Below are 10012 nucleotides of genomic sequence, written 5' to 3'. Positions count from 1 at the left end.
AGAGCTCTCTGCAGAGATGTGCAAGTTAAGTCTGGAACTCTACCTGGGACAGAACTTCAGAAAAAAATCTCATTTTCATTCTAAAGCAGAAAATTTGAAAACCATAAGAAGTTTTGCTGGGCAAGAAGAATGTTGAGCAGTTCCACTATTCACTAACAGTCTCTAAAGATACAGACACAGATATATGCCTGATAAATGCTTGACAATACCCACTTGAGGTTCAAAGCAAGTAAGGTGTTGATTTTTCCATACTTTTTCCAGAAGAAAGCAAAGAGCTATATATTTCAATCCATTAATTAATGGATTAGATGAATATTTTACTTACAGTCAATAGTGATTCTAGAAAGTAAAATGATTTCTTTAGCATGTACTGACTAATAAAAAGTCTGAGCTATACATTCTTTATAAAAAGTCTTATTTTTATTTATAAAATGGTACATTCTCTTATTCTTCCCAAGGCAGAATGGAATACAGAAACCCCTGCAACAACAAATAAGGTAAAAAATAGTGGGAAGGTGAGAGGCTTAATAAGTCTGTGTTGGTAGCAACGTGAATTCTCTCTTATGCATATTGTCCATTTTACTCTGTATTGTAAGTTCATTTGATAACTTTGGATGATTTAATCTTCTTTATATCACGGCTTTGCAAAATCAAGGTCCCATCTCTGAATTTTCCGACTTGTCCTGCAGGCCAAATGCTAGGCACTGATTTCTTCCTTTTGGCCTTCCTGAAATAGAAGAACAACAAAAAAGTAGTAAGAGAAACAAGAGAAACTCATGAAAACTCTTAGTATGGTGAAAAATATCCGAGCAATTAGTGTTTGGTATTATGGAATATCACATCATAGCAAGTAATGACCCCAGAACATTTACTGCCTGTGGAGACATTCAAAATTTGCAGCACATTACCAAGTGATTTATATTTTAAAGAGTTTAGAAACACAAAGACTTTTGGAAAGAGCAAGGAAAGTGCATTTCAGTGAACCTGCTACACTATGATTAAGAATGTCACTTCACCTTTCAAGCCTCTGTATACTGTAGCTTGTTTTGCACAAATTAATTCTCAGAGCGAATGCTCTGTGTAAGTGGTACACGCTGGGTCTGCACTTAAGGATTTCCACCCATCTCACCTCTGGCTGCAGTCTTAGACATGTTGGCACAGAACTGATGTATTTTCAGTTAAGCTGCATAACTAAAGCCTTTGAAACTGTGAAGACACAGAGTAACATCACCATTTTGTGACTGAGTCCTTCTGCAGTTGGAGAAGTTCCTTCCACTGTGATCTGCATGACTTCTGGTATAAGACTGTGCATACTTACGTTAGGAAAATACACTGGGGAGGCTATACAAAAGCAAGTTTTTTTTAACCATGTTAAAAATAGCTCACCTCTCCTTCTTTTCTTTCTTCTTCTTAAGAGAATCACCTTTATGTTCCTGCTTTTAAAGATACATATTTTAATGGAAAAGGAACAGAGCATATTGGCTAAACAACCACCTGTACAGAACACATACAGTTGGTAGCCTTTGCATCATGAAGCAGCAGACATTTAAAGCAGGTTGGGAGACCTTCTGATAGGCCAAGTGATGCATCACGTTACAAAGACACTGCTAGGAGTGCCCAGAGGCCTTCCTGTCACCTTATGGAAAGTACACCCTCTCATGACAAACATGCTGCCACTGCTATGTGAGGAAAGAGGCTTGCTTCTTGGGCATGTGACAGATCATTGGGTCAAAAGATGGACTTGTTCCCTGGCAGGTGTGTCTTGTCACCTGACTGAGCATACCTGTCAAATAATAGGGTTCAGCCATGTCTGGTCATGAACTGGATGCACTTTGAGCCACATGACAAAGGAGAAGCAGGTCCCCTTGGTGGCATGGAACAGGCTGGTCGAGCAATTACCCGCCCCACATTCTGCTCCCACCTACATGAGAAGGCTCCGTGGAGAGGCAGGGAGTAGGCTCAGAGCCAGATGGGTCATATTAGAGGACAGATGCAACAGAAACCTCACCCTTGCTTTAAACAATGAGCAAGATCATAGATGGAATTGTGCTGACATAAAAGCAGCTGAAGATCTGTCTCTCTGTGATCAGACAACAGGCAACAAACTTTCATTGAAGGGCACTCTTTCCCCCTTAAGAGGCAAGAGAAAAAAACAACAACAAATCAACAACTGGTGATTTTGTGTCATCAGTCTATCAGCCTCAAAGGATTAAGCAGTGAAACCCATCACAACACAAGCCTAACTCCATGGCCTTCACACTGCACACAGGCAGCTTTTACTAATGAGATTAGTCTTCCTGGAGCCAGGAACCCACTCCATGGGGAGCAGCCAGTGTCAAGCTAGGGCACTCCTCCTGCGCCTGAGGCATTATCTGTCAGGGTCTTGGACTAGCTCTTACATGCTGCCTTTTTACACAGAAAACGTAACACAAACCTTTCCCTTATCATCAGCCTTTGCTGGTTTTTCCTCTTTCATTTTCTTTTGGTAAGTCTTGTTGTTCCAAAATTCCTTTTTGGGGGGCTGCAATAAAGAGTGGGAGGGATACCACTGGTGAAATTTTCAAATAGGTTCAAGAAGTATTCACACACTTTCACGGACAATATTCTTCACGTGGTGGTGGCAGAACATTAGAAATGGTTTATTTCCTTTTGAGTGAGAAGAAGGGACTAAGGGATGCAAGCTAAACACATAAAGAGGGATGTTTATGCTTTATATCAGTCCTACAAGGCTTCCACATAACACACTGAACTAGAAAGAAAACCCACACCTGCCAACCCCCCAAAAACCTACAATTTTACTTTTTCCTTTTACACCACTGATAATAAATAAAATTGGAAAGTTCTCCCATCTTTAACTCAACAGAAGAGTGAAGCTTTAAAGCACAGTCCCCTCCCTCCAACAATTTAGTTCCGATTGATCTGAATAAAAAATAAAATCAGTAAGTGTTGGTTTCTGCCCCATCAGTCATATTTCATCTATACAACATCTCTGATAACACAACCACACTCATTTCCCAAACATCTACATAAAATAGACAAAACAGAATAGAAAATACAAAAGTAAGGATGGAGAGGAAGAAGAGACAGGGGCAGGAAATCTTCTGTTTCAAACAAATAGTGGCAAACCTATCCAGTGCTTTTACTGCTTTCCTGCACTGTAACAGCTGGGTGACAGCACAAACCAAGTGACAATTACCTTGGCTCCCAGCATGATAGCACGCTCCTGTTCCCATATGCGTTGTTCCTGCTTCTTGTAGCCAGTTATTCCAAACTTGTGCACTTCCAGACGAGCCTAAAACATTACAGGAAATTGCAAGCACTTCATAATCTGTCCAACTTGTTGTAAAATAACTCTTACCAGACCACAACAAGGTCATACTCCCAAAGAAACTCTGGCTAATACCTGAAATCAACGTGCTATAAAATACCACTGAATTTAAATTTAAAGCTGTCCTGCAGAACAGTTAACCACCGTCTATCCAATCTCTGGGTGGTGAGGACTGTCAGGAGGACAATTTTCCATTCTCATTTCACATAAAATAACATGGAATGGATTGCCTCCATATAAAAATAAATTATATTGTGCTGCACAAAGAACAATGAAATGCTCTACCCACAGCACCCAACATTTACACAATGTCCTCATTCCTTGGCTGCAGAGCACTTAACCAGTGAGAAACATAGATGGGCAGAGGGTGAAGTGGCTTAACTACACACATACATATACCTGACACTGCACAAGAATACCCTTGCAAAACCAGTGCTGAGTTCATCATCTTTTTAAAGTCAATGGTTAAATCCAGGCTGTTCTTAGCAGTACAGAGCTCCATATAAAATTTCCAGTGAGAGATTTCACTGGATCACAGCACATCCCTGCAGAGATCAGGCATATAAAACAACTTGCACAGATCTGCAAACAAATCACTAAGAAGGACAATGCTAGTTATATTCCTATAAGAACAGATGAGACTAAAAAGACAAATGGAAAAAAACTCATCTGCTGTTTCACAAAGAGATGCAAATACACTTTTGGCCCTCTCACATGAGAGCAGAAATCCAAGATAAACACCTTGGCCTGAAAGAGCTCTGCTAAACATTATGGGTACTTGCACAGCTTTTCACATCTAACATACAATGATCCTCCTCAAATTCTCATAGAAAGATAAGAAAGAAAGGACACAAAGTTGTAACACACCTCTTTTCAAACAGAACTGTTGACAATAGCCAGCATGCACCCTTTGTCATGGCATGCAGCCAAAACCACCTGTAAGGAAATCCTCACCTACAAGACATAATCTTTTCTGGAAGCATTTCCCATCAGTACCACCATAGCTTCTCCAAGGATACAAATACATATACCTGCACACTAAAATAGAGAGATTAGATAGGCCCTGCTGACTTACTTTTTCAAAGTTAAATTCTTGTTTCTCTGCATTTTTCTCTTCATCCACTGCTTTGGTCTATAAACAAAATAAATAATTTTGAATTAATATAACAACACCAGTTTCAATGCTGATTGTAATAGTCTTCTGGAAAGCAGTGAAATGTTAAATGATTTGTAGGGAAGAGATGCAGCTTTCCAGCAGTATCTTCTTCTAGGTTTATTACCTGGAATTATCAAAAGACACAGTCTCAATGGCATTTTTAATATATAGATATTATAGGGTCTTACTGAAACCACCTTGCACAATTTATAGGGTGTTACTACAGCACAGCGTGTATAGCTTTGTCCTGCATTTTCTTGCCTGGATGATGTGCTAACACAAAGTATTTCCTAATCCAGAAAGATACTAACGGCTATAATTAACTTTTATACTTTCAGTTACAAATTACATTTTCTGAGAGAAAAACTGACACATATGAGGTAAGCATCATGCATATTTCCATTTCCGAATCCATACCAAACTGCTAATGCAAGCCAGGGCATGAATTTTAAGTCATTCTGTTTGAGAAGGAGAACACAGGGGTAATAGCACATGTACTGATAGCTGGTGGTGACAGGCAGAACAAGCTTAGTTTGTAACTGCAAGGACAGATACCCAGATATATCCAGCTAAATTAATGCAAGAGAAACAGCTCCAAATGATGCACTGTCAGCAAATGGTAAACTCCACTTAATGCTGTTTAAAGGAACTACTTGCTCAAAATGAGATCAGTGAAAACTACACCTTTTCTGCTCCCTGATGTAAAAAGAGACCTTCCATCAGCAGTACTCGGTTTGGAGAGGAACTCTCCAGGGAGGACAGACCTTATCCTAGGAAGAAAAAAAAAGTGCAAAATCCCCAGAGATAGCTCCATACCTGCTTGGTATGAGAATGGCCCACATGCGACACTTCAGAGCAGTAGCAAATATCCCAGGGTTATTTTGGATTGTGCCAGCTCCTGATTTCAAGGAGGATGTGCTGAACCACCTCTCTGAACAGATGCTCTGCCTGCTCCCAAGCATGCTGATCCAGGTGGGGAAACAGTGGTCTGTTCAAAAGTAGCATGCGCTTGTCTTTCCCTAATTGCTCTCAAGGGCACTACCCTCTCTAAGGAAGCAGGAGTATTAAATATGTGTTAAAACTGAACCTAAAGGCTTTTAATGCATTTCCTTTTCACTCTCCAGGACACTGAGTCACATATTCAGATCCCAGGCTTATATCAGGTCTTCCTTCTGCATCCAACAGAGCCAAACCCAGACTTCTCTCCACTCTGCAAAAGTTTATATATAAAGTTGCCCATTTCAATCACACACACACACAAAAAAACCCACAGCTATTTTCAAAACATTTTATTAACAAGCCTAACACCAGTCTTCTGAGGGAGAAAAATTTAAGTTGTAAGAAGTGTAAGAAAAATAACAACTTAGGCCAAATTTGAGAAGAAAATGTACCAGAAAAAAAAAAAAAAAACACCAAAAAAATCATAAAAGTGTATGGATTCAGCCAACTGCTTGGTCAGTCTCTCAAACTTCCCAATTCCAAGGGTCAAACCCCAGATATCAGGAAGTCTCCCTGAATTCAAAATAGCTGAGTTGGCCCTTCAGAGCTTATTTTAGAAGTAGGCTTCTGATGTTATGGTCATAAGCTATAAAATCTGGTGGCCAATCAACCAGCAAAGTACCCTCTGCTCTGCATGAAAGGCAGCTCAGCTTCCAGCAAAGCCTCTCCAGGCCTTCTGCTGTTGAAGAAACTCAGCCACAGGTTTTGGTAGCACAATGGGAATTTAGCATCACCTAACCAAACCAGAGGAGTGAGATCTAATGCCTTCCTCCATTGACCAGCCAAATGGGATCACAGAATCATAGAAGAGTTAGGGTTGGAAAGGACCTTAAGATCATCAAGTTCCAACCTCCCTGCCAATGGCAGGGACACCTCACACTAAACCACGGCACTCAAGGCTCTGTCCAACCTGGCCTTGAACACTGCCAGGGATGGAACATTCACAACCTCCCTGGGCAACCCATTCCAGTGCCTCACCACCCTAAAGGTAAAAAACTTCCTTAAATCTAACCTAAACTTCTCCTGTTAAAGTTTTAACCCGTTACCCTTTGTCCTATCTCTACAGTCCCTAATGAAGAGTCCATCCCCAGCATTCTTCAGATACTGGAAGGCTGCTATGAGGTCTCCATGCAGTCTTCTCCAGACTGAACAGCCCCAACTTTCTCAGCCTGTGTTCATACAGGAGGTCTCCAGTCCCCTGATCATCCCTGTGGCCCTCCTCTGGACTTGTTCCAACAGTTCCATGTCCTTTTTATGTTGAGGACACCAGAACTGCACACAATACTCCAAGTGAGGTCTCACGAGAGCAGAATAAAGGGGCAGGATCACCTCCTTTGACCTGCTGGTCACAATCCTTTTGATGCAGCCCAGGATACGGATGGCTTTCTGGGCTGCAAGCACACACTGAAGCCGGCTCATGTTCATTTTCTCATCGACCAACACCCCCAAGTCCTTCTCCGCAGGGCTGCTCTGAATCTATTCTCTGCCCAGCCTGTAGCTGTGCCTGGGATTGCTCCGACCCAGGTGTAGGACCTTGTACTTGAGCCTCCAAGATGCATGTTCCTTGTGAACAGCTAAGTGGTGGCGTGATACTAGTGAACACTTTGGCAGATCACATCCACACCTACTGACAAGAAGAGAGCAGCACACAAAGTGCTCAGGCACACAAGTAGCCAAGAGGCTTTGCTCCTGTGCATTGACTTCTTGCTGTAGACAGGACTCTTTTCAAGAGTCTATCTGCAGATCAATTTATTTCGTTGGGATAAATCTATTTCAAATATAGGATACTTACCCAGAGATTCTCTAAAATTGGAAGAAAAAAAAGCGTTCAAGTCCTGCCCCTTCTTCAGATGGCCCCTATCAGCAGCACTACTGGAAATCTCAGGGTCGGATGCTGTCAAGCTTTGCACACAGATTGCCGAAGGGTCTGGACTTCCAGGTAGCTGTACTAGCAAGAGGGAGGAAACTAGGCATGGGAGTGGGAATTATGGAAAGTATCCCACAACTTGCAGTGTCAGACCGGGGAGACAGAAAAACTAAATCACAAACATACAGAAACGCTTGTCTGCTTTTAATTGTCACGAGGAAAGGGCATCCTAGTCCAGCCCCTGCGCAGGGGCAAGGCTCCCGTCTGCCTTAAAAAGAAATACCCCGCCCGCCCCCTGCCCGGCCCTACCTGGGCACCGCCGATGGGGGCCGCCGGGGGCCCTTTCCTCTTCCTGCCCCGAAACACCACGACCTCCACAGCCGGCGGCGCGGCAGAGGGCGGCGGGACGGCGGCGGCGGCATCGCCCAGCTCTGCCCGCAGCTCCCCGAAGAAGTCGCGGGCCCCGCGCCGCCCGCCCGCCACCGGCTGCTGTCCCCGGCTCTCCTCCGCAGCCGCCCCCCCTGCGCTCACCCCGCTGTCCTCCGCGGCGCGCCGGGCACCGGCCTCCTCACCTGCGGGCGGAACACATGCCCCGGGTCAGCTGTGCGCGGCCGCCGTCACCCCGCTCCAGAGGGAGAACGCGCGACCCCGCTTCACCCCCCTTCCCCGCCTCCGGGGAAGGCACCCCGTCCGCCCGCCCGTCAGCCCGCTCACCCACCCAAATCGTAGAGGGCACCGAGCACCGCCTCCAACCGACGGCATGGCTCCCGCGACCCCATGGCAGGCGGAAGCGCGTTTGATCCCAAGCGGCTCCCGTCGCCCCCAAGATGGCGCCGCCCATCGCGCGGTGCGCCCGCCCTCCTCCGCGCCTGCCGCAGCGCTCCGGGCAGCCGAGTCGGGGCGGTGCGAGGCAATGGGTACCGCGGGAGGTGGCCGCGGCTGGGAGGCCACCGAGACGGGGTAGGGCGGCTGAGCGGGGCGCGGGGCGGCGCGGAGGAGCGCGCAGGACCATGGCAGCGGCGACGGCGGCAGCGGCGCCCGGGCGGGGGCGACGAGGGGCGCCCATGTACTTGGTAGGCAGCGTCGACGAGCGGGGTGCGGTGCCGTCGGGGAAGGGGCTGCCTGCTCCCCCCCGTGCCGGTTCTGCTCACTCTGGAGCGGAGTAACGGCTCTTGGCGCAACCCTTCTTACCCCTGGCTTGGGGGCCGCGGTCCGGAGGGAGGCTTGCGGGTGTGTCGCGCACGACTTCCCCGGCCTTACCCCCGGTGCGGGGAAGGGGCAAGCGGCGGCGGGACCTCGGTGCGGGGACTCGGCTCTTCGGGATTTGGGGGGACGAGGCTTCTGCCGGGCCCCAGCCGAGGCAGGTCGTGGCTAGACAGGAACCGGACATTTCCCCTCGCAAGTTCACCTTCACTAGGCGGCCTGCTTCTCCTCTCTGGCTGCTTCCCCAGTACCTGTAGTGTCAGTCACGACAGTCGAAGCCCGATACCGAGCGCTGCTTCTTCCTATATATATGTTGTGAAATGGCAACCTGCTTAAAGAAGATCGGGCTGGTGGTAGCTGGGGCTCTTCTTGGGAGCAGCAGTGTCCAGCAGCACTGCAGCCAGACCTGGAGGAAGAGGAAGGGCCGGTCGGGGCTGTGGGGGTGCCCTGTGGGAACCAAACCTGCCAGAAGCCATGAGTTCAGCGCTACAAAATTGCCGTAGAGATGAAGGGGCAGAAGCGTGCTTTCCCTTGTTACATGATGGAAATGACTTTACTGACCTTGCTGTTTCACCACAGCTCTTGTGCTAGCCTCAGAGAAGGAGATTTGGGTACCTGCATTTGGAGGAGGGGACTCGGGTGAGGGAAACAGCTCCTCATTTAATCAAAGATTCCCAAACTTGTATCTCTTGGCTGTATGCTGGTATCCCAAGTGCATCATGAGCACTCCTGTTGCTTCCAAAGGTTCTTCAGAACCAGAGGAGTGCCAGGCTCCTGCTGTCTTTTGTACTTAACCAGTGTTGCAATAACAGTACCCATAACTGAATTTTCTGCTGTTAAGGCTTCCAGCAGCCTATTTTCTCAGTGTGCTCTCTCTACCAGTCAGCACCTGAAGCTGGAACAGCAGCTTGGCTGTAGTGTGTGAAAGTCTAATTCTTCCGTAGTGGTTGGTAAAGTGTGCGTTTTGGCTCCCTCATCCCTACTTCAGGACAGGGTGTGAAAATAACTATTGCCATGGAGAGATATCAGTTGCACATCAAATCTGTAAACGTCAAGTGAAGAGCAGTGATAGTGAGGTGACCTTTCAGTTGGTCATGGCCTTGGCAAACCTCCACTCACCAGAGCCGTGTTAGGGAATAGCTACAGCAGCGCGGTGAGGGCTGATTGAGTGCTGGGTTTTGTGTAGTTGTACACTGCAGGATTTAAACTTTGGTAAGCATGCCTGGCTTTTGCAAAGCCAGCTAGTTGAAAGATCTGGAAGAAGAAGGATAGAAAACTGATACTAAACCACGGGGGGGGGGGGAGAACACCAAACCTTAAAGTTTTGAATTAATATTAGCCTGGGCTTAGTACCTTTTATAGGACTGTTTTAAAAGTCACTGGGGAGTTTGTTCTGTTGTTACTTTGGGGCAATTCTCTAAGCTACAGTAGTGGAAAGAAAAGTTAGATGATCTACCAA

At 46.3% G+C, this 10012-nt stretch overlaps 2 protein-coding genes across 4 annotated transcripts in view; one reads left to right on the top strand and one right to left on the bottom strand.

The window, feature by feature from the left end:
* Window positions 1-398: 398 nt before the first annotated feature.
* Window positions 399-8177, bottom strand: CUNH1orf131 (chromosome unknown C1orf131 homolog). Of its 2 annotated transcripts, none has more exons than XM_061378709.1 (7): window positions 8069-8177; window positions 7660-7922; window positions 4404-4460; window positions 3197-3292; window positions 2435-2521; window positions 1387-1436; window positions 399-727 (listed from the first exon to the last, which is right to left on the bottom strand). In XM_061378709.1, exons 1-7 carry the CDS (start codon window positions 8127-8129, stop codon window positions 598-600), a joined length of 744 nt encoding a protein of 247 aa, XP_061234693.1. In that variant the 5' UTR covers window positions 8130-8177; the 3' UTR covers window positions 399-597. The 2 variants fall into 2 exon arrangements, with proteins under 2 accessions (XP_061234693.1, XP_061234692.1); XM_061378708.1 differs by having other exon boundaries at window positions 1387-1433; window positions 8069-8176.
* The window catches only part of GNPAT (glyceronephosphate O-acyltransferase), a 20460-nt gene continuing 18610 nt past the window's right edge, over window positions 8163-10012 (top strand). For both annotated transcript variants that reach the window (XM_061378707.1, XM_061378706.1), the window contains exon 1: window positions 8163-8423. In XM_061378707.1, the coding sequence (XP_061234691.1) occupies window positions 8178-8423 (246 nt within the window). In that variant the 5' untranslated portion in view covers window positions 8163-8177. The remainder of the gene's footprint in view (window positions 8424-10012) is intronic.

This window comes from Neopsephotus bourkii, unplaced genomic scaffold (assembly GCF_033783945.1).
Source record: "Neopsephotus bourkii isolate Nb327-2 ecotype Australia unplaced genomic scaffold, CSIRO-AGI_Nbou_v1 NB_1767, whole genome shotgun sequence".
In the NCBI taxonomy this organism is placed as follows: Eukaryota; Metazoa; Chordata; class Aves; order Psittaciformes; family Psittacidae; genus Neopsephotus; species Neopsephotus bourkii.
The sequence above is the reverse complement of the archived record's forward strand: the minus strand, read 5'-3'. Positions and strand labels throughout refer to the sequence as shown.